The sequence below is a fragment of the Phaethon aethereus genome (genome assembly GCF_964289735.1).
Source record: "Phaethon aethereus genome assembly, chromosome: 1".
NCBI classification, from domain to species: domain Eukaryota; kingdom Metazoa; phylum Chordata; class Aves; order Phaethontiformes; family Phaethontidae; genus Phaethon; species Phaethon aethereus.
The window spans coordinates 189,305,780-189,332,566 of NC_138575.1; the positions used below are offsets into that span (position 1 = coordinate 189,305,780).

The following is a 26,787-nucleotide window of genomic DNA, read 5'->3' on the forward strand; positions in this document are numbered from 1 at the left end:
AATAAAGACAGGGGGTCTGCAAACTCATTGCTGGCAGACCAGTGACAAGGAGCTAGAGATGGCTGTGACTCTGTCTTTCTGTCCCTCAAAGCAATGATCTTCTCTGTTGTCATGCACCCAGAATAGGGAAATTTTCTTGCTCTTGTTAAAATTCCATGCACGCAGTCTGCCTTGCTTATACACTGAAATACAAGTTGGGATCCACCTGCTTAATATAATTCAGTGCTTGCAGTTTAGTGTGATTATAGCTGATTTGTTTGATCTAGTGTATGAAAACTGTTTGTCATCTGCTGCTTTACCCAATGTAGAAGGTTTGGGGACATCTGCACAGAAAGCAATATAGATTATTAGCTCATAACACACTAATTATCATGTGCTCTATTTTATTTCCTTTTGTACACAGCCTGCCTCACTTCCCCAGGGGTTTCTCTGCACCAGGAAAAATATGGAAAAAATGTAGTTTTCATCAAGACCTTGCACGTTACTAAAACAACATTATCCCATGACTTCTTCCTGCCAGGCAGGGAGTAAGAACTATGTTGAAACATCTTGCAACTAAAATTGGTGAGGCTGGGGCACATGAATCCTGACACCTTCGAGGGCTGTTTTGTGGGGTTTCCTCCATTTGGTGCTATTGGGAGGCTCAGGAAAAGAGAGCATGTGGCCTCCAGGCTCACTGGCCAGCTCTCTGCCTCTTGTGTCCAGGTCTCCTTCCCTCCAGTGGGAACCATTGAGTCATGAAGCAGTGACCAGCACATGCGTGAGTGCTGTCCCCAGGGCACCTTTGGGGAGATGTGCACACCATGCCAGCAGCTGCAGAGCATTCCCAGGTGTCATGCTTTAGTGCTACCCAAGAATAAAGCAGGTTTTCCCCTCAGAGGATGCAGCCAAGTGGTTTGAGCACTTTCATGTGCAATTCACTTTGCCAGTAGGTCTTTTTCCTCTAGAAATTCCACCTGATTCCTCAGAAGTGTTTTCAGTGAAACTTGACCGATGGTGTCCATCACTGATGTCTTGGGTGGGACGACTGCCAGCTCCTGGGAGTGCACCTGCCCTCATCCTTTCCAGGTTTTGAGGGAAGCAGGTTGAATTTCCGATGGCTTCAGTGGGACAGCACCAGGGCCTTTTGCATCTTCTGCTGTGGTGGTTTTCAACCAGCAACGTCAGGCTGCAGTGACTAGCCTGTTCCTAAAAATGACAAAGAGAGAAACTGTGTGCAGCTGCCAACAACACTGCAGCCTCTTCATCTCACCTAGATGGATGGGGGGAACAGAAAAGAGAGGAAGTCTGAATGTGGCTACCTATCTCCTCAGACACATCTGTTTCTGTGCGAGCAAGAAGAAAATGGGTGACTAACACACAGCTCCGCCGCTCGGCAGCTGGCCCCTGGATCCTCCTCCGTGGTGCTAAATGTCTCCCTGGCAAACAGAAGGTTGAGATTTTAAATGAGGAATTAATGAAAATGCGCTCTTTTCCTGCTTGTTGTCCCTTTAAACTCAGTTTCCATGGAAACGGGTCTGGAGAGGCTGCCTGCAGAGAGCCAGGAGAGATCTCTGCCTGGCTGCCTTCCCCTCCGGGTTGCCAGCTGAGCCACCCCGATTGCCAGGCTTTTACAGAGGTTTTCGCTGTCATTACTTATGCCCGGGACAGGAGCGATGACTCCTCGTGGGTTCCTTCTCCAAGGGGTACCAAGGACGTCAACCACGCTGCCGTCACCTGCAACCTGGACGGCGGCAAGCAGAGCTCGTCTCCTTCCATCTGGTGGAGTGCAGGCTTGTCTGAACCCACCACAATGACACCTTGCTGAGAATGTCACTGCTGTTAGAAACATACATTCCACCTCTTTTTTCTTGATCTGAGCACACAGACTGAGCTGGGAGCAGTGGCAGAGGGACAACTTTGTCACCAATTCAATGTTTGTCCTATGGGAAAACTTGAGACCCCACCTGGAGTCCTGCGGGCAGCTCTGGAGCCCTCAGCACAGGAAAGACATGGACCTGTTCGAGCAGTTCCACAGAAGGGCCACAAAAAGTGATCAGAGGGCTGGAACACCTCTCCTGTGAGGACAGGCTGAGAGAGTTGGGCTTGTTCAGCCTGGGGAAGAGAAGGCTCCAGGGAGACCTTATTGCAGCCTTCCAGTACTTCAAAGGGGCTTATAAGGAAGATGGGGACAGACTTTTTATCAGGGCCTGTAGCGATAGGACAAGGGATAGTGGTTTTAAACGTGAAGATCGTAGGTTTAGATTGGACATGGCTTAGGGGCTGGTGCCGTCATCAGAATTTTGGATTTTTTGACCACGAGGCGGTTTACACGGCACCGGGCCTCCTCGCAGCTGATGGAGTGCAACTGACGCCAAGGGGCAAAAGGATTCTTGCTCATGAGCTGGCAGGCCTCATTGAGAGGGCTTTAAACTAGATTTGGAGGGGGGAGGGGATAAAACTGGGCTCACTAGAGTTGAACCTAGGGGTAGGTTCAACGTGCCAGAGTTGAAATCTATAGCCCGGCTCAGGTGCATCTACACCAATGCACGCAGCATGGGCACCAAACAGGAGGAGCTGGAAGCCATTGTGCAGCGCGACAGCTATGATGTAGTTGCCATCACAGAAACATGGTGGGATGCTTCTCATGACTGGAGTGCTGCAATGGATGGCTATAAGCTCTTCCGAAGGGATAGAATGGGAAGGAGAGGCGGTGGGGTGGCTCTGTATGCTAGGGAGTGTTTTGATTGCATAGAAATTGAAGATTATGATGACCAAGTAGAGTGCTTGTGGGTAAGGATGAGGGGGAAGGCCAATGAGGCAGATATCCTGCTGGGAGTCTGTTACAGACCACCCAACCAGGATGAAGACACAGATGAGACATTCTATAAGCAACTGGCAGAGGTCTCGCATTCGCTGGCCCTTGTTCTTGTGGGCGACTTCAACCTACCGGACATCTGCTAGAAGTATAACACAGCAGAGAGGAAAGAGTCTAGGAGGTTCCTGGAGTGTGTGGAAGATAACTTCCTGACGCAGCTCGTGACTGAGCCCACCACAGGAGGTGCCTTACTGGACCTGCTGTTTACAAACAGAGAAGGACTGGTGAGAGATGTGGTGGTCGGAGGCCGTCTTGGGCTTAGCGACCACAACATGATAGAATTCTCAGTTGTGAGCAAAGTAAGGACAGGGGTCAGCAAAACTGCTATCATGGACTTCCGGAGGGCAGACTTTGGCCTGTTCAGGACACTGGTTGAGAGAGTCCCTTGGGAGACAGTCCTGAAGGACAAAGGGGTCCAGGAAGGCTGGACAGTCTTCAAGAAGGCAATCTCAAAGGCGCAGGGGCAGGCGGTCCCCATGTGCCGTAAGACGAGCTGGCGGGGAAGGCGACCGGCCTGGCTGAACAGGGAGATTTTGCTGGGACTCAGGGAAAAGAGGAGAGTTTATCATCTCTGGAAGAAGGGGCAGGCAACTCACGAAGAGTACAAGGATCTCGTTAGGTCAAGCAGGGACAAAATTAGAAAGGCAAAAGCCCAGTTAGAGCTCAGTCTGGCCACAGTCGTAAAGGATAATAAAAAATGTTTTTACAAATATATTAACAACAAAAAGAGAGGCAAGGAGAATCTCCGTCCCCTACTGGATATGGCGGGGAGATGTCTCCAAGGACGAGGACAAGGCTGAGGTACTTAATGCCTTCTTTGCCTCAGTCTTTAATAGCCAGTCCAGGTATCCACAGGGTATTCAGCCCCCTGAGCTGGAAGATGGGGATGGAGAGCACAATGTACTCCTCATAATCCAGGAGGAAGCAGTCAAGGACATGCTAAACCACCTGGACACCCACAAGTCTATGGGGCCTGATGGCATCCACCCGAGAGTACTGAGAGAGCTGGTGGAGGAGCTTGCCAAGCCACTCTCCATCATTTATCAGCAGTCCTGGTTAACAGGGGAGGTCCCAGAAGACTGGAGGCTTGCCAATGTGACGCCCATCTACAAGAAAGGCCGGAAGGAGGATCCTGGGAACTACAGGCCTGTCAGCCTGACCTCTGTACCAGGGAAGATTATGGAGCGGTTGGTCTTGAGAGTGCTCACAGGGCACCTGCAGAACAACCAAGGGATCAGGCCCAGCCAGCATGGGTTCATGAAAGGCAGGTCCTGCTTGACCAACCTGATCTCCTTCTATGACCAGGTGACCTGCCTAGTGGATGAGGGAAAGACTGTGGACGTTGTCTACCTGGACTTTAGTAAAGCCTTTGACAGCGTCTCCCACAGCATTCTCCTGGAGAAACTGGTGGCTCGTGGCTTAGACAGGTGTACTCTTCGCTGGGTGAGGAACTGGCTGGATGGCCGAGCCCAGACAGTTGTGGTGAACGATGTTAAATCCGGCTGGCGGCCGGTCACAAGCGGTGTTCCCCAGGGCTTGGTTCTGGGGCCGGTCTTGTTCAATATCTTTATAGATGATCTGGATGAGGGGATCGAGTGCTCCCTCAGTAAGTTTGCAGATGACACCAAGTTGGGTGGGAGTGTTGATCTGCTGGAGGGTAGGAGGGCTCTGCAGAGGGATCTGGACAGGCTGGATCAATGGGCTGAGGTCAACTGTATGAGGTTTAATAAGGCCAAGTGCAGGGTCCTGCACTTTGCTCACAACAACCCCATGTAACGCTACAGGCTTGGGGAGGAGTGGCTGGAGAGCAGCCCGGCGGAAAGGGACCTGGGGGTGCTGGTTGACAGCCAGCTGAACATGAGCCGGCAGTGTGCCCAGGTGGCCAAGAAGGCCAACAGCGTCCTGGCCTGTATCAGGAATAGTGTGGCCAGCAGGAGTAGGGAAGTGATTGTGCCCCTGTACTCGGCACTGGTGAGGCCGCACGTCGAATCCTGTGTTCAGTTTTGGGCCCCTCACTACAAGAAGGATGTTGAGGTGCTGGAGCGTGTCCAGAGAAGGGCAACGAAGCTGGTGAGGGGTCTGGAGCACAAGTCTGATGAGGAGCGGCTGAGGGAACTGGGGTTGTTTAGTCTGGAGAAGAGGAGGCTGAGAGGAGACCTTATCGCTCTCTACAACTACCTGAAAGGGGGTTGTGGCGACGAGGGTGTTGGTTTCTTCTCCCAAGTAACTAGTGATAGGACAAGAGGAAATGGCCTCAAGTTGCGCCAGGGGAGGTTTAGATTGGATATTAGGAAAAATTTCTTCACTGAGAGGGTGGTCAGGCATTGGAACAGGCTGCCCAGGGAGGTGGTGGAGTCGCCATCTCTGGAAGTGTTCAAAAAACGTGTGGATGTGGCACTTCAGGACATGGTTTAGGGGACATGGTGGCGCTGGATTAATGGTTGGACTTGATGATCTTGAAGGTCCTTTCCAACCTAAATGATTCTGTGATTCTGATTCTGTGACATAAGGAAGACATTTTTTACAGTGAGGGTGGTGAGGCACAGGTACAGGTTGCCCAGAGAAGCTGTGGATGCCCCATGATTGGAAGCATTCAAGGTCAGGTTGGACGGGGCTCTGAGCAACCTGATCTAGTGACAGATGTCCCTGCCCATGGCAAGGGGTGTACTAGATGGCCTTTAAAGGTCCCTTCCAACCCAAACCACTCTGTGATTTTCTGGAAATTGTATCACTGAGTGCCTCATTTCTGCCAGACCTACCACTGAGTGATTTTATAGGAGCACAGAGAATGGTGCACATGCTGAAAAACAGCCTGTGAGGTTTTGGCTGCAGTCAAGGGTGCAGTGCTTCTTGGAGTTACGCTGGAGGACTGTGCTGGGCACAGAGAGAGAGGCAGAGTACGGCTGCATCCATATTCTCTTATTTATCCAGCCATGCCTCTGGGTTTCTATTTGAGAGGATTCACTGGTTTGTTCTCAAAGAGACCCCCGGAACAATCTGTCCGAGGTACAGCATAGAGAATCATTGGAGTAGGACCCAAAAGCAAACCGGGAAGTGATGGTATTTGTCCATGTAGAACCACCCTTTTTCCAGGTGAACAATCCTAAGGATCTTAGACTTGTAACATTTGAGGGTTGCACAGTCCCAGGAATGGTGGCTGGTTTTGCTGCTTATTGAGATGCACTTGCTTCCATTTTTGTTAGCATTTGAAGGGATGCCTCTGGTGTCTCTGCGAAAGGTTGTCTTAATGAAATCTGAATTTTTAGTGGAAGCTGACTAACAGTATAAGCTTCATCCACCCTCCCAGCTGAGTTCTGCAGACACGTACAGTTCCAACGTAAAAACAAAAATAATTTTTAAATGTAATTAATCCTAATAAGAAGAGTTCAATGCTGCCATTGTTGCTTCAGGTGTGCAAAAAGCACTGCCCTCATTACCTAGAAGCTTGCCTATAATTAGAATGACAGACTATCATATCTGAGATGTAATACTGAGATCGTTTTCTGCAAGCCAGATGAGCAATGTCTGGCATCTTGTATCAGAACTATTCTCTGCTTGCCGCTGATGCAGTCTCAGACGGAGTACGACCTTCACTGTTGTGCATCCAGACTCCAAGGAGGATGTAAACCCGTAGCAGGGAGAATTCAGAGAGCAACAGGCACGACCAGAGGTCTAGAAAATATGACCCATGAGGCAAAACTGAACAAACCGAGGTGGTTTAGTATAAGCGGAATCAAACCAAAGCGATACATCTCAGTGAAAGGATAAAGTAAAACCGCAGAGGGGAAGGTAATAAAATGCTTTTCATGTCCACAACAGACAGAAAATAAATAACGAGCTTAAACTGCAACAAGGGAAACACTCTAGACATTACGAACGTCCCCAGCGATAGGGAAAGCATCATAACATCGGGACTTACAGAAGTCACCTAAGCCCAGCACCCCATCTCAAAGGGGAAACAGCCGTGCTGCACAAATGCTTGCTCTCTCCTGACTAAAGACATTTTCACAGTGCCCGAGACGCCATCCCTCCTCTGGGCAGCCTGTTCCCGTGCTTCATCGCCCTTCCTTGAAGTGAGTCCCTGTTGCGGAAAGCTAAGCTCCGTTCTTCACTTTTTATCCATGGTAAACGATTTACCTGCTCTTTTTCTTCACTTTCGTGACATTTGGGCACACTGTCATGCTTCCACCTCTTTCCCCAGAGCTGCTACCCAGACTGCCATTTCCCACCCACACCGGAAAGCAGAGTCATGGTGGCGTCTCCTTCTCTCTCCAGACTGCTCCTCCAGTTTCTCTAGATCACTTTGCATGCTGCTACCGTTCTCCAGCGTGCCGGCATAACCCTTCCCACACAGGGAGAGAATAATTTTTCGTTGCCGCCATGTTCAGGGTTCGCCTGCCTACAGCCGTGCCGGGGCGGGGACTCGAACCCTTATTCCTGCCGCAGCGAGGGCCAGCCGTCTCGCTCCTCCTCCGCCGCTCTCCGCGGCAGGAGGAGGTTTGTCCGCCGCGGGCCGCCGTCTGCCGGCGGTGCACTGCCATGCGGGTCCGGGCGGGTACAGCGGCCGCAGGAGCAGGAAGCGCCGCCCGCGTGTGTCTTCCACTCGCTCCGTCCTCCGCCTCAGCCTTGTCACCTGTCCCGCCATGAGCGAGAAGGGCGAGCTGGACCTCACTGGGGCCAAGCAGAACACGGGCATGTGGCTGGTGAAGGTGAGAAGCCGCCGGCGCTCCCCCGGACGCCGACCCGGCGCTGCCTGTGGCGGCCGGGCCTCCCCCCGCGTCCCCGCCCCGCCGTTCCCGGAGTGGCGGCGGCCGCGGGCGGGTCCCGCGGAAGAGGCCGGGCGGCGGCGGGGAGCGGGGCCGTGCCTGGGGCGCGGGGGCAGCCGGCCTGCGGCGTGTGGCCGGGGTTGCCCGCCTCAGGCTTGCCCGATGCCCCCGGGCAGCGGCTGCGCCCCTCCCCCTTCGCGCGGGGCCTGGGCGAGCAGCGACGCGTGGCGTCGGCTCGGGAAGCTGCTGGCGTAAATTACGCAAAACAGGGAAAATTGGGTTGCCTGGGAGCTGTCCTTGGCTCGTGCCTTATTAGGGGTAACGAGGATGGTAGCGTAACTTACATTTTCCCAAAACTCTGAGCGCCTGAGAAAGTTTGAGTGCTTCCAGGTTCACTTCCTGGTTAGAACAACAATAAGGAAAATGAACTTCCGTGCCTTGTCTCTATAGCTCGCCCTACTGCTAGAGAAGTACAGCTATAACCAAGGTGCTATGAAAGGTAGAAAGATGATCAAATGAAACCCAAGCGCCCGTCTAGTGCTGCGAACCAGTCTGCCTCTGCCTCAGCTCTGTTCCATGGAGGATCTTTCCGTCAAGATGTCTTGGCTGCTTCTGCTGGCAACAACAAGCATTGGTTCAGGAAAGAGGAGATGCACAGCCAGTGGGGGAGTCTAGTTCCCTGTGGATGTGGCCCTGTTTTTGTATTTGTTCTGTCTGGGAAGAAACAGTAGCTGCTTCCTCTTCCTCCTTTGGGGAGGGAGGAAACAGGCGCAGACCATCAACTTGAAAGAAACTATGGGGACAGGGTAGTCCCCAGATACTGGCCCTGGGTGATGAGGGAGTGTGGCGTGATACCATCATACTTCAACTACCAAAACATCTTATTGTGGCCCTTGAAAACGGTGGGGAATTTCAGACTTGCTTTGCTGTGCATAATTTCTGGTGGTGGGAAGGTTGCTGCATTGGGCTTCCTGTTTCGTACTGACACTGGAACATCTGGTTTCATGAAACCGTAATGAACACTGCGTAGTGCTTTAATTGTAATAGCTTATCTGGGACAGTAAAAATGAAAGCTGGCAGTAGAAAGCGGCAGAAGTATATTATGATACTGAATGACAGGATGATAAAATGGCAGGTGAAATTCAGAGTTGAAAAATCTAATCTGATGTGCATAGAGTAAAACTATGCTAATACTTAGTGATTTTGTCTCTGCTGGTTGTTGCCATTAGAAAGGAGGTTTAGTTTCACAGTAGATGTGGATAACTGTGAGAATGTCATGTCAAAAGGGCAGATTCAACATTGGGCATGATTACAAAAGATACAGAGAGCAAAAGAGAAAATATCATTACGCCATCATATTGCCTGTGTCCTGAGTACTGTGTGCAGTTCTGGTCTCATCCTCCATTGTGGAAAGTATACAGTAGACCTAAAAACGGCACAGAGGAGAGCACCAGGGATGATGTGGAGAACAAGGAATGGTGGCTGTGGAGGAAACTCCTGCGTACATTGTTACCTTTCAGGTTGCAACATGATTGAGTTGGAAATCTTCTAATGGTCTGTAAAGTAATGAGTAGTGTCACAGGTGGATAGGGAAGAAATGAGTAGGGAAGAGCCGGTTCGAACACAAGAATTAAGCGTATGTCAAATTAATTTACCTGGTGGGGCTCAGAGCAAACACAGAGGGTACAGTTTTGCACAATATGTAGTTAAATTCTGGAACTTGTTGCAACGGGAAGTTGTGAATGTCAAAACTTCACAGAAGCTCAAAAAGCCATTAGACAAATTCAGGCAAGAAAATCAGATTGAAATATTAAAAATTAATATGCTTCCATGCTTCAAGGCTGCTTAGTCAAAGATCACAGTAATTAGAATAGCATGCTGGGGAAATACCTTTTCTTCTTATGTTCTCCTGCTCTGTAAATACTGCTGTTGGTGGCACTTGGAGACAGGACACTGAACTTGCTTGTCCTTTAGTCTGATACAGTTTGGTAGTTCTTGAAGCAAGCCAGGAATTTTCAGGCACATCTGTGCTTACAGTTGAGAGCACTCTGTGAGCACAGGGTGCTGCCTGGTTCAATGAGAAAACTAGACTGAAAGGAACACTTAAATATTGCTCTTCCAATGTAATTACAGTACATTCCAGTGTTAATGTAATCCTTCTTTGGCTGTTGTCTTGTATAATAAAAGAAATTACAAAGTTGCTAGCATTGGTAGACCATAGCAAGGGATGTGCAGGATTTTATCCTTTGAATTCCTTCGGACCTAAACTGGGAAACAACTGTGCTTGTTACTAGGACCTTCAACACACTCACAGGCATGACAGTGTGTAGCACCTGTACTTTTTATCTTCACTAGCTAGGATAACGAGGATGAATTTATCCTTCCTTTGAGGGAGAGGGCAATCTGTTCTGCTGGAATAAAAAACCTGGTTTATTTAATTTCTTTTTAGCATGTATTATGCTAGCACAGGAAGTATTCCAGAGAGACTACTTAACAGGCAATAAAAAAATGTAGTGTTGAATACTTTAGAAGCTTGAGCAGTAAGAGGAGGTACCAGAAGTCGAGTGAGTTGCTTTAGTACAAACCAGAAGGCAACTAGAATAATTTTTTCTGTGTTCTCAATGAAGGCTAAGATAGGGGAATATTATAAGAACTATTGGTTATGTACTTGTGCTGAAGCAAAGCCCATGTAGTGTTAGCTATTAGAATTGTTAATTTCTTGCTCCCTGTGTGACAGTTTGGAGTTTTTTTATTTAATCTGCTGCATTGATCTAGATTTAGAAAGATAATATCTTTATATAATTTCTTTTTTATATGTTCAAAGGAAACAAAGACATAGAACCTGACACCAGCCTTACTCACTTTCTGATGTATGTATTGCATACGGATTGCTATACAGAGAAAGAGCTAATTTAATTTCATACAGGAAATTGGAAGTCGTTTATTACAGATGGGAGCTGCTTGTGTGTTTTTGTTCTAAAGGCAGATAGGAAGTGGTGAATAAGCTGAAAGATGCATGGAACAAGGGCCCTGGTGTCATACACTACCTGTAGGGTGTTTGTGTGGTGTGAGTAGCAAAAAGAAAACAGCAGTCTGAAGAGGTCTTGAAGTGATGCTACTTAGTATGTCAGATTTCTTCTCGTGATTAAATTGTATGTTTTTTGGAGAGAAGAGTGTTCTTACCTACAAATCACATAATAAAGGCCACTTGTCTTGAAAATGTTCAGTAGCCTTTCAGTATGGCAGGTACTCTGTCCACAAGTCAGTCTTTCTGTGGGTGGGTGTTTTTCAAAATCCTGCTGTGGGATCTTTGAAAATTCTTTCTGCTCTGTAAAAGCAGGTTGCTCTTGTTTTCTGTACGTTCTTTCAAAGGAGTGTTAAAAGTTTGAAAACTGACTGTTCTCTGTAAGTTAAATTTCTATTATGCTGAAGTTAAAAGCAAGTGGCAAATTAAGATGTCTACAGTGTGTAAAACTTTATTTAATCTTTCCTGTTGTTGTTTACACCATTAGCATGGAGCTACAGAGTTTAGCACATAGTTTTGAGAGTACCATCTGGTTTTAACTGAAGTATCTGTGTCTAGCTAGAAGTAATCCTTTGATCGTGGTCCTTCATAAGCCTTTTTCTTTCTCTGCATAGCCCTTGACTACAGAGATGCCAGCAGAGGGATGATTAATTGCACTCTTTGAGCCTGTTTCCCATGTAGCTGAACAAAGTATGATTGATCTGCAACCTCTTAATCTGAATAAATTCCCTGTCTGATTATATTATATAGCAAGTCAGTGATTTTAACAGCATGAGTGTCCTTCACTCCTTGTCCACTCATACTGAATGTGTGTCTACCTTATTACCTGGCAATATAAATTAGATACAGATTAGGTGCTTGCACATAATAACACTTATATTGAGTCAGCTGGGGCACATGTCATAGCATTTATCTTGGCTTTAGGAAGAAAATGATATCTGATCTGGCATGAAATCCACTGTTGAAAACTGTGGGGGAAAAAAAGATATATCAATAGATTATGCCGATTCATGGCTTTCTGTTGTGCATTTGTGGCATTTTTGACCCAGTGCTAGGACTTTATGGAAACCTGGACTGACATTTAGTTTGGCTGAGCAGTTGGAGGACATCTGGATTTTCTAGCTATTCCACAGTACTTCATGGGGTGCTGTGACACTAAAGTAAAGTTCTAAGCACCAGCACCAAGGTGTTTTCTGGTTTTTTTTTTGTTTTATTTTGTTGGGGTTTTTTTTTGAAGAACAGGTAGCGCAAGGTTAGTGTTAAATTCATTTGAGCTTTCGGAAGTTATCAGGTTGCTCTTTGTCATCAAATTCCTGAAACAGGCTTTTCACCACCTCAAGCTGTACAGTGAAACTTGGCTTAGTTTTATTCTGTGCAAGACAAAAATCAGACTACAAAGTGCCTCTGGAAACAGAAAATACCACAGGCAGAGCTTAGTATGTTTCTTTTTCTTACTGGCTGTGTCTCACACCATTTTTCTACGTGGGCACAGATGTGTTCAGTAGCTATGGACTGTGCGAGCCAGAATAAACTTTGCTGTACCAGTAAAGAACATTGCTGCAAAATTAAAGAATGTAGATTTATCCTGATGTGTCATAAGCATATGAAGGAAAAAGATATAAAATTCCTGTATCAGAATACTTCTTTAGTACGTGGCATTGGAACAGTAAATGAGTTTTCCTGTAACAAGTCATTGTTTTGCTAGACACAGACACTACTGTTGGTCTTTAGGATGATGTTCTCCCAGTGACTGCTGTATCCTTATTAGAAAGAAAAGCGTTTATAGGAAGTAGTAGCTTCTACTAGACTGCTTTCAGCTATTTCCTTTTGAAAAAAATCTGTAATTTCCATATCACTTGAACATCTTACAGTTAGTTTTAAATAGTCAGAAATGAGATTGTCCTTATTGCCTTAGGTCTGTATTCCACCTCTTGATGTGCCACAGTATTTCGACGTCTAATAGCTTGTGTGTAGGGAGGAAATTGCTCCAATTTCACATTTGTTGTATGTGTCATGTTCAGTCTGTATAAAAAGCCGTCATAGAAAAGACAGTCATAATTGCTGAATGTCAGGGAAAAAAACCTGATCTACAAATCTATGTGTTCTGCAACACATTACACTGTGCTTATAACCGATTGAGCTGGTTTTTTGCAAGGAAAGCTAGACATGGCTAGAACTGATACCATGTGGTGGAGCAGAGAAGGTAGAGAAGTTCCTCATTCCTCTGGGGCTAAACTGAGAAGCCTGAAGTGCCTCAGCAGGGCTGGACAGACAGACACATGGGCTGAGCTGGGAGCTTCTCTCTGGGGCAGGGTGGTGACAGCCAGCAGGACAGGCCACCTTTTGGTAGTCCTGGGGTGCTGTGCCCTCATACAAGTGCTCAGATTGATAGGTGTTCATCAGCTAAACTGAGATTACTGTGTTACCGAAACAAAGATTTAACCTTTTGATTTCACAGAATAAATATTGTTTGTCATCTTTAAGATTGTCTGATCTTTAAGGAGAACCAGGGTAACTCTGCCAAGGACTGGACACCTTCTCCTGGCAGAGAAAAATGAAGTGCTGCTACTGCGCATAGGCGTGCATGCATTGTCATGTCTGGGATGCAGTTGGGAGTCTGAAGAGTGTGGGTGTGTGGCACAGCTGCAGCAGCAAGGTGTTGAGTCTAGCCATGGAAGTTCCAGCTGTTGAGGTCTAGTTTACCTGGCAGTAGTTAGCTGGTACTTTTTTGTCTAGAGAGTGGAGAGGCAGGCTGTGGTTTCGGGTAATACTACATTGATAGGAAAAGAGGAAAAATGGATCCGCTTGGAAAGCCAGCTTCCAGCTTGTTGGTTGGTTACGTAGTCCATCATGAGCCCAGGCCACCCGAGGCTGCAGATACCAAACCCTTTGTAACTGAAGGAGTGTGTGTAGGTGAGTCAGTGTCACTGGAGCAGCTTTTATTCCTTGGATATGTCAGGTTAAGCAAGGCTGCTTGTTCCTGTCCCTGCACTGACCTCTGCTTTGTGCAGCCATTAGAGTAAATGGGTTGGTGAGCTGCTTTGGTTGTTCCACCCACTAAATATATAATCAGCACAGCTGAAATGTAGAAGTCCCAAACACTTCCCAGCCAGATCAGTTTGCTCTTTCCATATGCTGACCATCTGCACAAAGACCTTTCTTTGTAGAGTGGAGGGGTGGGAGTGAGTGATGGGAGGTAGATCCAAGTAGGGTAGTTCTGCTGTTGGAGAAGTGGACATCTAGTGGGAGTAGGGCTGTGGTTTACTGCTGAATGTGTCTGAGGTTCCCAAACTCTAAGCCTTCCCTTTGCAGCACCTTTAGGTCTCTGTGTTGTTATTGCCTAACTTCTCATTATTGGGTTTTTTTTGTTGGGTGTTTTTTGGTTGCTCTTTGTAGAGAGATGAGAATTTCTAATGGATACTTAAAAGCGTAGTATTATTTGAGAAAATTATTGTGACTCCTTAGTTTAAGAATATGATGCTGATCTTTTTTGCCTTTCATGATTGGATAACAGTAATTGAGATTCAAGGTGTTATAAGATTTTTCCCTCATTTGGGACTCTACACTGACCTTATTTTTGTGCTACATTGTGCTCTTTGCTCTCCCTAATAGAATATATTGTCTGCTGTATTTAGATTGTACTGTATTCTGAAGTCAGGGTAAACGCGTTTAAAGTTTATACACAATTTGTACAGAATTTTGAAATCTGCTTTTCTTGAAATCTGTTTGTTTTTTTTTTTTTAGGTCCCCAAATACTTATCACAACAGTGGAATAAAGCTTCAGGAAGAGGTGAAGTGGGAAAACTAAGGATCGCCAAGTAAGCCTTTACTATACCTTTATTGGCTGCAGTACTTGGACTGTTGACATTGTACATAGAAGTTACTTGCAGTAAAATAGATTATATTGCACCTCTTATAGTACATAATCCTGTTTCTTGCAAACACTGTGCGTATTTCTCTGAAACCTGAAATGTATTTGCTTGTATAGTGATTATCAGTACGTAAATTACATGAAATTATACTGGGGGGTGGCTGTATCCCATAACATGACATTTGATTTCTTAAACCCAAGAAATATGCACATCTAGCTGGAGAATGTTCTTTAACTTACTTATGTGCTATTTTGCTGCTTCTGTTCTCACCTGCTGACTTTCCCCATTTATTCTTGGGCATCAGCATAACAAAAATTTGAGCAGCTCAGGAGTGAAGATGGGTAACAAAACTAGAATTTGAATTTTTTTTTTTTATCAGGGAAGCTAAACTTGTGAAATTAGATTATGGAAACTAAAACATTAAATATTTTCTTTTGCAGAAATCAAGGAAGAACAGAAGTAAGTAAATGCTAAATACAAAGGCTTTGAATGTGTTATATTTTGAATTCTAAACATTGTTTGGAACATGCTGGTTTCTAATGTTGTAATTTTTTGTTACACCTGTAATGAAGCATTGTACCACAGAATCAGGAGGGGAGAATTCTGTTTGTAGCTCTGCCTGTAGGTTTACCGTGGGACTTCGATCAAGTCTCTTCGTTCCCTAAGTTTGCTTACCCATCTATAAGCAGCAATCATAGTAGCAACCTTCTCTCTAAACATTTTGGGATGTGTTAGTGCAAAAGGTGGTTTGAGAACCGAGGAGGAGGATGATAAAGCAAAAGAAGTTGGAGATGGAGGGTTGCAGTTTCAGGAAGTATTCTGTCTTACATTTGGGATTTGATCCTAGTAAGTATAAAGCAACTTGCAGGTTTTTCTGCATGCAAAGATAATTGCTTTTATTAGCAGCCTCAGTGAATGATAGTAACTTCCTGTATCTTTTACAGGAGATAAGGTAATGTAGTTAGAATTACTTCAACTGCCACATAGGTCTGTCACTGAATTGGAAGAAACTCTGAACAAAAAAAATGTCAGGGAAGCAAGCTGCATTTGCCATTTGATAACCTGGCCAAACTCCCTTTACAATAAGTGGAGACCCTTCTACTGGAGATTTGGATGTTTGATTGAACTCTTCTAGGCTGGAATATGAGCTAACCTCCCTAATTTTGTGAGCCCCATACCATAATCTTGATATTTGTGAGAGCTACAAAGCACATTTTGCAGTCCATGCAGAGCCAAGCGGTGAGGAATGCCATGAGAATGGGTGGCTTCCCGGGGACCTGATTGCTGCATGGCAGAATGAGGCTAAGCAGAACATACAGGAAAAGCAGTCAGTGCCAGTCTGAAATGTCCCTCTTCAGGTGTCTTGCTGAGTCTGTGGCTAGGGATTCTGGTTACCCAGTCCCCCCAGTACCTCCTCAGGTCCTGTATTGGGTATACGATGTAAACATAGCAAAGGAGCTGTATTTGAACCTCTCCTGAGCTGCACGCAATTCAGGAGTTCCCAGGCTAGTAACACTTGTCGTGGTACATTAGCACTTTCTCTGGAACTCAGCTAGTTGTGTGAAACATTTTAAGCACTCATACTGAACAATGTCTGAAAACCTATTATGCCTTACATTTTAATAAGTAAAATCAAATTGTACTCTGACTTTGGGAGGAAGTAATTTACAACTTTTTAAAAAGTGATTAAATTTTATTAAGTACATGAAAGCTTTGAATTCTCTATTTCAACAAGAGATCACTATATCAAGACTCTTATCCCACTTTTTATGTTTTTGAAATGGAAATGTGCTATACTACTTATTTTGTCTCTCTTTTTGTTTCCCCATAACTTGTAAAGCTGTGTAATTGAGTCTGTTTAGTAACACTGTGGTAATTGTGACTGTTAGGTGTCATTTACTTTGAACGAAGAGCTTGCAAGCATTAATGATATTGGAGGAAAACCTGCTTCAGTCAGTGCACCAAGGGAACATCCATTTCTTTTGCAAAGTGTGGGAGGACAGACCTTAACAGTGTTCACAGAAAGTTCAGTAGGTAAGTTAGAATTAAAGTTATTTGTTACAATTCCAGTGTACGTTATTTAAATAAACTGAATGCTGTAAAGGCCAGTAGACTCAGAATTCAGGTTTTGGCTCTGTTTTGTTGTTATCTGCATATGTATCACTGTTGTTCTTTTTTTGTGTCAGCCTCATTTCTTATATGTTTAAGCAACTAATTTAAGTTCTCCACATTCGTTATCATGTGCATTTCAGCTGTGGGACTACTGAAGATAACAGAGAGAGTGTGGAGTGCATACATTGTGTATTCCCCATGAGAGTTTTCACTGGAAAAAATGTTTTTGTGTTCCCATGTGCTTTTGGGATAATTTTTTTTTCTCTTTGAATTGGTCTCTGCTGTGAATGTAGTTTTAGAAGAATGATGATTCTTCCTTTATCCAGTTGAACAGATCAATTTTAGCAATAAACACATCTGTTCACCACATTTTCTTGAAGTATAACGGTGGTTTAAGTGTATTAAAGCTTAATAAGGTCACAACACTGAACAGTGCAGCAGTAAGGTTATAATTTCCCTTGCTGGATTTCAGCTGTTTGTCCTGCCTTAAGTTCAGTGCAGTAGCTGTATGAGCGATTAGGGTATTCAAGATCATATGTCTGAAGTTGGATGTTAGCCTTAAGGTAGTGTTACACTGTACAGTAAGTTCAGCAGACTGCCTTGCATGTAACTCCTGTGGGCTCTAAGGTTTTCTACTGAGATTACGTAGTCATGTTTTGGATGTTAGAGAGAGAATGTAAGATGTCTGTAGAGCTTATCTCATTGTCTGCAGAAGGTATCTCAGTTTCAGCACTTAGGTTTTGGTGTCCCCAGGGGACAAATAATAGTAATATTTTTTTATACCGTTGCCTCTGTGGGGCAGAAAACTACAGTGTGACCAGCATCTGACGTTCTTATGTTCACAGGTTGGCAAGTAATTTCTGTGATGGCAGTGTGATGCTTTATCAAATAAGTGAGGTAGGGAGAATCATAAGTCACAGGACAGAGTTAGAATACTTAGTTTGATCACCTCCTTTTAAAAATCTATTTTAAAGATTTAATGGCTGAACATTGAGATACTAAGGTACAAGTAGCTTGGCTGTCTCAGTTGCGTTTAGAAATACGAGCTCTTACACTACAACTCGGGTACTTTTCATTTGTCGTCCTTTCTCCAAAACTAATGTAATCATGTTACTGTTTTTTTCCTCTTAAAAAAATAATTGTGTTTTCATGTGTGTGACTTGCAACACTTTAAAAACGCTGGGATTTATAATCCATAGATTACGAATGTGGAAAGAGATAGCAAGTTCAAGTTTTCAGGAATGGTGCATGCATTTTAGTATTACCTCATTCTTTTTCATTTCTCTGTGTCCCAACCTCAGAATGCTTGACAAAAGAGAGAGATTTCGGGTGTGAAGATGTGTTTAGAGTATACATTCATGACTTTTGTATGTTTGCTGCAAATCCCATGGGATTTTGCTTCCCAAGACACCTTTTATACAAAATATTGCTTGAAAAACCTCTCATGGTAACTTCAGCTGTAGTGAGTGCAGATGCTTATCTTGTATGTGGAGTATTTGTCATCAGTTATAATGAAGGTCATTAGAATGTGATAGCTAGAAGATGCTCATTTATTTCTGTTTTCCCACCTCTAATACCAGTGTCTTCAAACCTTTAAGTACTTAGCTGTCCTATTTTTATTTAATCAATTAAAAATCTGGCATTTCTTAGCAACTACAAAATGTTATTCAAGGACCATGCATCTATTGAGTAGCAGTTATTATATTAATCAGGAGCAAAAGGTAGTTAGTGAAATGAAAAATGTTTGGAGTGAAGCACTGAATAAGCAGAGATCCTGTCAAAATTGTTTTTGCTTGAGATTAGCAAGCATAACATACAGTCAGTGAGTTTTCATGGAACTTGCTTAAATGCTAAATGGCTAAAATGTGTTGCTTTTGTGTTAAAGCTGGTGTTGGCAGTACAATCAAAAATAATCCTTAATGTGCTTTTCTCTCATGACTTTTTTTGACTGTAAAGATGACTGTGACACACATATTCCAAATTCCAGCCAGATTTCTTACAGACACCATGTTTCTGCAGCCACACTCTTGTGTTTAAATGTATATCCCAAATACGTTTTGAGCTCCATGGCCAATTTCAACAAATTTCTTAATGAGTTATGGCTAGTGTGAAAACAGGTGTCTGAAGAATGGAACAAAACTATGTGGATATCCCAGCTGAAAGAAAGGCTGCTACCTTATTTAATGCCAGAAAGTCCACATGGAAAAAACCCACTATATCAGCCATGGAAAAAGACTCAATAAAAGCTTACATGTCTTTGCACGTCAGTCAGTCTGCACTGAGACAGTCATAGGAAATGTAAATTAATTCATTCTTATGTTCATGGACCAGTATTTGTCTTCAGATGAGAATTAGCGTGTTTTTCTTCGGAGTATTGGTGATCTTGCTTGGTTTTCTTATATGCTGATTTGAACCACGGGCCAAAGATTGAGCTGGTACAGAACTGCAGATGGCATTTCTAATGTTGCATCTGGAAGGGTGAATTTGAGGAATTATGTGAATGAAGTATGGATAAAAAAGTGCTTCATGCACTATTGCTCTCAGTTGATATGTTTCTTGAGGTCAGAAATCCCCCCTCAGTATCACAACCACCACCATGAGGAAGAAGAGGTGAGTTATAATTGTAGGCAACGCCCTTCTGAGGGCAAGAGGATCCAATATGCCCAACAGACCCTTCTCTTGGGGAAGACTGCTGCCTCCCTGGGGCCCAGGTTAAGGACATCACTAGGAAACTTCCTAGCCTGGTGCGACCCTTGGACTATTAACCACTACTGCTTTTCCATGTGGGTGGTGATGAAGCCACAACATGTAGTCCAAGGGTGATCAAAAGAAACTTCAGGGCCTTGGGATGGTTGGTAAGGGAATCTGGAGCACAGGTTATTTTTTCCTCTCTCCTTCCAGTTGTGGGCAGCAACACTGGAAGACACAGACAGGTCCAGTCCATTAATACATGGCTCTGTGGCTGGTGTCACCACTACAATTTTGTGGTTTTTGATAATGGGACGGTCTACATGGCACAAGGCCTGCTGGCATCAGATGGGATTTACCTTTCTCAAAGGGGGAGGAGGATCTTTGCTTGCAAGCTAACAGAGTGTATTGACAGGGCTTTAAACTAGACTTGAAGGGGAAGGGGGATGATACCAGGCTTGCCTGTGACAAGCTGCGGGACAACACACCAAGGTTAGAGGGACGGGGTGCTAGTGAGGGCCCTCAGCCTATTGCTCTGAGACATGCTGGCTGCACTACAGCACACTTGAAGTCTTAGAGAGATAAGCCAGGGGCTCCAAAGGTAATGGGAGCCAACAGGGAAGAAGCAGTGAAAGACCTCAAAGAAACTAAGGGGTCTTCCTCTAAGAAGGTGACATGACCTTAGAGGCCCAGCTGAAGTGCCTCTACACCGATACATGCAGCATGGGTGACAAACAAGAGGAGTTGGAAGCCACAGTACTGTTAGAAAGTTGTGACCTGGTTGCTATCACTGAAACTTGGTGGGTTGAATCCCACGACTGGAGTGTGGCTGTCAGTGGCTGCACACTGTTCAGAAGGCACAGGTGAGGAAGGAAGGGGGGAGGCATTGCCGTCTACATTAAGAAATGGTTAGAGTGTGAAGAGCTGTCTCTGAAGGATAGCCATGAGCAGGTTGAAAGCTTATGGGGAGGAATCAGAGACCGAGGCAACAAAGGTAACCTTGTGGTTGGTGTCTGCTACAGGCTACCTGATCAAGGGGAGCCTATTGATGAAGCCTTCTTATTCCAGCTACAGGAGGCATTGCGCTCGCAGGCTTTCATACTGCTGGGGGACATCAACCACCCTGACATCTGCTGGAAAAGTAGCACAGCAAGCTGTAGGCAATCCAGGAGACATGTGGAATGCATTGAGGATAACTTCTTAAGCCAGGTAATAGACAGCCCTACCAGAGGGGATGCAATACTGGACTTGTTGGTCACCAGTGCACGTGAGCTAATTGGTGATGTCAAGATTGGAGGCAGCCTGGGCTGCAGTGATCATGCAGTGGTGGAGTTCACAGTCCTGAGGGATATGGGTCAGGCAAAGAGTAAAGTCAGGACCCTGAACTTCAGGAAAGCAAACTTCCAGCTCTTCAGGGAGTTTGTCAGTAGGACCCCCTGGGAAACTGCCCTCACGGACAAGGGAGCAGAACAGAGCTTGCAGATCTTTAAGGATGCTTTCCATAGAGTGCAAGAGCTCTCGATGCCCAGGTGTAAGAAATGAGGAAAGGAAGGCAAGAGGCTGACATGACTGAGTTGAGACATGCTGGTCAAACTAAAGGGCAAGAAGGAAATGCACAGGCAGTGGAAGCAGGGACAGGTATCCTGGGAAGAGTACAGGGATGCTGCCCGGTTGTGTAGGGATAGGGTCAGGAAGGCCAAGGTGTGGTTGGAGCTGAACTTGGCAAGGGATGCAAAGAATTATAAGAAGGGCTTCTACAGGTGTGTCAGCCAGAAAAGGAAGGTCAAAGAAAGCGTACCCCACCGATGAGCAAGACTGGCGGAATGGTAACAACAGACAAGGAGAAGGCTGAGGGATGCCACAACTTCTTTGCCTAAGTCTTCACTGGAAATCTCTCTTCCCACACCTCTCAAGGGGATGGACTGCAAGACAGGGACTGGAGGAGCAAAGTCCCTCCCACTGTAAGAGAAGATCAGGTTTGAGACCACCCGAGGAACCTGAACATGCACAAGTCTATGGGGCCCGATGAGATGCATCCCAGAGTCCTGAGGGAATTGGCTGATGCAGTTACCAAGTCACTCTCCATGATATTTGAAAAGTCCTGGCAGTCAGGGGAAGTCCCTGGAGACTGGAAAAAGGGAGACATGGCACCCATTTTTAAAAAGGGTAACAAGGAGGACCCTGGGAACTACCGACTTGTCAGCCTCACCTCTGTGCCTGGGCAGGTCATGGAGCAGATCCCCCTAGAAGCTGTGCTAAGGCACATGGAGGGCAGGGAGGTGATTCAAGACAGCCAGCATGTCTTCATCAAGGGTAAGTCCTGCCTGGCTGAACTTGTGGCTTTCTGTGATGGAGTGACCACATCAATGGACAGGGAAAGAGCTACTGGTATTGTCTATCTGGATTTCTGTAAGGCCTTTGACACGGTCCCCCACAACATCCTTCTCTCTAAATGGGAGAGTTATGGATTTGATGGGTGGACTATTGGATGTATGAGGAATTGGTTGGATGGCTGCATCCAGAGGGTCATGGTCAATGTCTCAATGCCAAGATGGAGATCGGTGATGAGTGGTGTCCCTCAGGGGTCCATATTGGGATCAGTACTCTTTAATATCTTCATCAGTGACATAGACGGTGGGATTGAGTGCACCCTCAGCAAGTTTGCAGATGACACCAAACTGAGAGGTGTGGTTGACACACCTGAGGGGTGGGATGCCATCCAGAGGGACCTGTACAGGCTCAAGGCATGGACCCGTGTGAACCTTATGAGGCTCAACAAGGCCAAGTGCAGGGTCCTGCACCTGGGTCGGGGAAACCCCCAGTGTCAATACAGGCTGGAGGATGAAGGGATCAAGAGCAGCCCTGCCAAGAAGGACTTGGTGGTACTGGTGGATGAAAAGCTGGACATGAGCCGGCAATGGGCGCTTGCAGCCCAGAAGGCCAACCGTATCCTGGGCTGCATCCAAAGCAGCGTGGCCAGCAGCTCAAGGGAGGTGATTCTGCCCCTCTACTCTGCTCTGGTGAGACCCCAGCTGGGGTCCTGCATCCAGCTCTGGAGCCCTCAGCACAGGAAAGACCTGGACCTGTTGGAGTGGGTCCAGAGGAGGGCCATGAAGACGATCTGACAGATGGAACGCCTCTCCTGTGAGGACAGGCTGAGAGAGTTGGGGTTGTTCAGCCTGGAGAAGAGAAGGCTCCGTGGAGACCTTATTGCAGCCTTCCAGTACTTCAAGGGGGCTTATGAGAAAGATGGGGACAGACCTTTTAGCAGGGCTTGTTGCAATAGAACAAGTGGTAACAGGTTTAAACTGAAAGAGGTCAGATTTACACTAGATGGAACAAAGAAATTTTTGACAATGAGGGTGGTGGAACCCTGGCAAAGGATGCCGAGAGAGGTGGTAGATGTGCTATCCCTGGAAACATTGAAGGTCAGGTTGAACAGGGCTCTAAGCGACCTGATCTAGTTGAAGATGTCCCTGCTTACTGCAGGGGGGCTGGACTAGATGACCTTTAAAGGTCCCTTCCAACCCAAACTATTCTATGATTGTATGACTGAACTTCTCTAAAGTTGAGAAAATTGCCTAAAACAGTTGGTTTTTTTACATAAAGGGGGGGGGGGAGGGTTTGGGTTTTTTTTTTCCCCCACCATTTTTCTGGAGCATTTTAAAAGCCCTGTGATCTTTTCTGTGTGCTGTCCTCTAATCCTGTTGTAGTGGCCTTCTCTTTTGAGTCAGAAAATGAGTGAGGGATGACAAAGCTGTCTCTGAAATATTTTGTAATCAGGGAAGATGCTGCAGAGAATTTACATATTCTGGACAATTCAGCATGACATGTTGACTCGCCTGGTCAGAGCAAGGAAAAGAGATCAAACCTGACAAGTAATATTTTCTGCATGATCTAATTTTTAGACTTCTGAATGGAGTCTCTGCGGGTTTTTTTGTTTTGTTTTGTCTTAACTAAATGTGCTTCTAATACCTGTTGTAGTTGGAAGAAATCCTTTGGTTCTTAGATTGTAAACCTCTGCATCTCTGACGGTCCCTTATTAGTTAATGGACAGCAGTAGGCTCTTCTGAGGTGCCATTTCTTAAGTCAGAAGTCTAATGAATTGCAGTATCATCTTGGTCTTCTGCATTGTGTGTACTAGGTCTGAGCTAATGTACAGCTGGATAAAGAGGATCCCATCCCAGATACTATTAAAAATCTGGTCTATGCTGGCTTTCACATGTGGTGCACTTTCTGTTTGGACTAACTCTGGGGTTTCTCCTCTTTCTTTTCTTTTCCTGTTTCTGTATTTTGAAAGAGCTCTAATGAATAATATAGAGTAGTACAATGCACTCCTGAAAGTACTAGTTACAAAATACCACCCTACTTTCTTTGCAAGACTGTTTGTACATGTGCGACATCGCGTCCTCTTCATTGCTGAGCAAACGACTAAAGACCTGCGGTGTTGTTCCTGAACATCACTGTAGCAAAGCTGGCAGGAAGTGTGGCTTCTCTGATGACTCCAGAGGGATCCAAAGTACTGTTGTCTCTTGTTGTCTAGATCTTGCTGTCTAGGCTGATTTCAGTATTATTTCAGCATTAAATATGAACTACATTCTGTTCCATAAACATCACCATATGTACATCAACAGTTGCTATGCAACAATGCTATTTGTGCTTCCAGTCATTTTATCTTATCTTTGTCATCAGCTATCATAGCTGTAATTTTTTGGGCGGGAGGAAAGGAAAGCATTTTACATATATTTCCAACATGTTGTAATGAACAAAATGAATTTTTCTTATGACCGTACAGCTAAGAACTATCTAGGAGCAAGTCATGTGCCTGATACAGGGTATGTTTGGTTAAAACTGTTTTGTTCTGAGCTTCCTACTGGCAGACACCCTGGCATAAGGAAGTGCTATAATTTGACAGTGTCTTTCTTGGTTGGAGGAATGGGAACATGCTTTTGTTAAACGTTTAACAGCAAACTTTTCTGATTGTGATTATAAATTAATTCCCTTACTGCTTTAACTGCCTTTTGCTTTATTTTTCTGCCAGCAGGTAGTTTAGGATTGTTGGCTCTAAATATAAATAAAAAATGCAGCTATGTCATAGATAATGGTAAAAGTTTCTTACTGAGCTAGTTCCTGGAAAAATGTGCTACTAATGTGACTTGGGAAAACACAGACCATGGCAGGCAATTGTATCCCTATCTGTAAAGGACTGGTGAGTGGAGAGGAAGATTTTACACTGTAGGCACAAATAAAGTATAAGATATTTCTGTAAAGTTGGGTGAGATGACTCATTTTATTGAAATTTTTAATTTATCTTCACAACTCCCCCTTCATAAGTGGGATTGCCTTAATGCCTATTTTAGTGACTTTAAATTCCTTCATACTTGTTTCCATCTTACTGAAAGTAAAAAGTGTTTACAGAATTCCATTGACAGAATGACTGCCAGACCTTTGTTTCTGAGCAGCGTTCATGCATGGATTGTTTCACTGTTTCATGCTTCACAGAAGATTGCTAGCTCTGAGCATTGCATTCTTCTCCAGTTTTCTAGGTCTTCTCTTCTTTCAGAATCTCAATTCATGAAATAGAATTTTTTTGTATTCATGTTCAATAATACACGTAACTCTGCCTATATACCTTAGGACAGCTCCTTTATTCCCATACCCCTTGAATATTTTCCCCTTGTTTTGGGTTGGTTTTTTTTTTTTTTCCTTTACACAGCTTCCTATATATCAAAGGACCTTTTCTGGGTTTGTACATGAATCACGCCTACTGTGTAACTTACAATGCGGTTTTGTATTCCAGTGAAAATGAATATTCAGAGATTTGTATTCTGTATTTTGTATATTTGTATTTTGAAATATCAGATATTCCAGCCATTTGAAGAAATGTGAAGGGAAGAAACAGTAATAAATACAGTGGAAAGATACTTGTTTCTTTCATTAAAGCAGTTATTCCTATAATTACATTTAATTACTTCCAGTAAAATACATAGTGCTCTGAATCTTGATGCCTTGTGATACTACTTTCAGTCTTATTAGATGAATGTTTGACTGCTTAAATTTTTCATTAAACTCTGATTTAGGAAATAAATGCCCGCCCTCATCATTCTGCCATTTTAGCTCTGCCTGCTAAGGAGTTTTAACGTATGCATCTACTTTAACAGTATTTTCCAATTGTCTCTGTTTAGGCTGTCATTTAACCACACATTCCAGTCTCCAAAATGCATTGGGGTCTTACTTTATGCTTCTTTGTTCCTTAATGTACTTCAGTTTTTTATGGACTGCTGTTAGCAGAAGATGAAAACCTATCAGCAGCCTCACTATCAAAAGAAATAGAAGCAACAGCAGCCTTTCAGATCTCTGGCGTTTATGCAAATTTCCAAATTTTCCAAATTTGTGAGGCTCATAAAGAAGATGTAACCCATGGTCAGAAAAGCAGAATATGTGACTCAAGCTAGTCTTAACTACAGACAGCGTTTTGATGGGTTAAGATTTCACATATATTATTGTGACATACAGTCCATTTAGAAAACAACTGCGACTGCTTACGTCATCTCTCTTCTCCATCTCTAAAGAAATGGAAATTATCTTTATTTACTTACTTCATATGAGTGTTGTGAGGATTAACAAATTACTGTAAAGTGGGTTCAGCTGGCTGGCGGGGTAAACTCGTAATTTTCTTTTAATTTTTGTTATTAAAACTATAGATGATTAATTCCTGTACAAATTTAAACAATTGAGGATATAATGCAGAAAATATATGGGATGTTAGAATGGGCTTAGTGTGATGGGAATAGAATTGGCTTTCTGCTTACTTCAGTGACTTTAAATTTGTTTTGTAGAGTCTAACTGATGCATGTGTAATAAATCCAGCCCCCCCAACCCAAGAAAACAACAACAAAAAAAACCCAAAACAGCCAACCAAACAACCGCAACCTGTTGGCATTTACCTGTGAATCTTGCATGTTGTGGAGGAGGCTGAGCAGCTGTAGTCTGCATTGATAAAGTACGTTGAGTAGACATCTACAGACTACTTCCTTTACCTTCTTCATGATGTTAGTGCTGAGAATATATTTAAGCAGGGACTTGTGACCTAATCACAACAAAAACAAATTGTCTAATGATGAGAAAAAAACCCCACTTTTTTGCAAGGCTTGAATTTTGTCTGTTTTTTTGTCTCTGCTGTTGAGGACAGATTTTGATACATACAAGCAAACATACACATTCCCCCTATATCACAACATAATACACATCTATTGTTATTTGAATCAGAGACCCTATTAACAATTTTTAAGTGTGATGTCTTACACAGTAGTTTTGGCTAGGTAGCTAGTCTTTCATTGAAACAGAGTTCAAAAGAAACAGCATTAAATCCAGCTCCTTTTACATCTTAGTCCAGGCAGGGGTTGATATCTTAGTATGTTTGCATGTTTTTCATTACATTCTCTTTGCTTCTTGGGCATGTACTGA

At 44.4% G+C, this 26,787-nt stretch overlaps 1 protein-coding gene across 1 annotated transcript in view; it reads left to right on the plus strand.

The window, feature by feature from the left end:
* Positions 1-7,500: 7,500 nt before the first annotated feature.
* GTF2F2 (general transcription factor IIF subunit 2) overlaps positions 7,501-26,787 on the plus strand; it is a gene marked incomplete at both ends in the record, with an annotated part of 102,114 nt that continues 82,827 nt past the window's right edge. Inside the window, 4 exons of the mRNA XM_082011229.1 lie at positions 7,501-7,566; positions 14,393-14,466; positions 14,961-14,979; positions 16,410-16,554. Coding sequence (XP_081867355.1) covers positions 7,501-7,566; positions 14,393-14,466; positions 14,961-14,979; positions 16,410-16,554 — 304 coding nt within the window. The remainder of the gene's footprint in view (positions 7,567-14,392; positions 14,467-14,960; positions 14,980-16,409; positions 16,555-26,787) is intronic.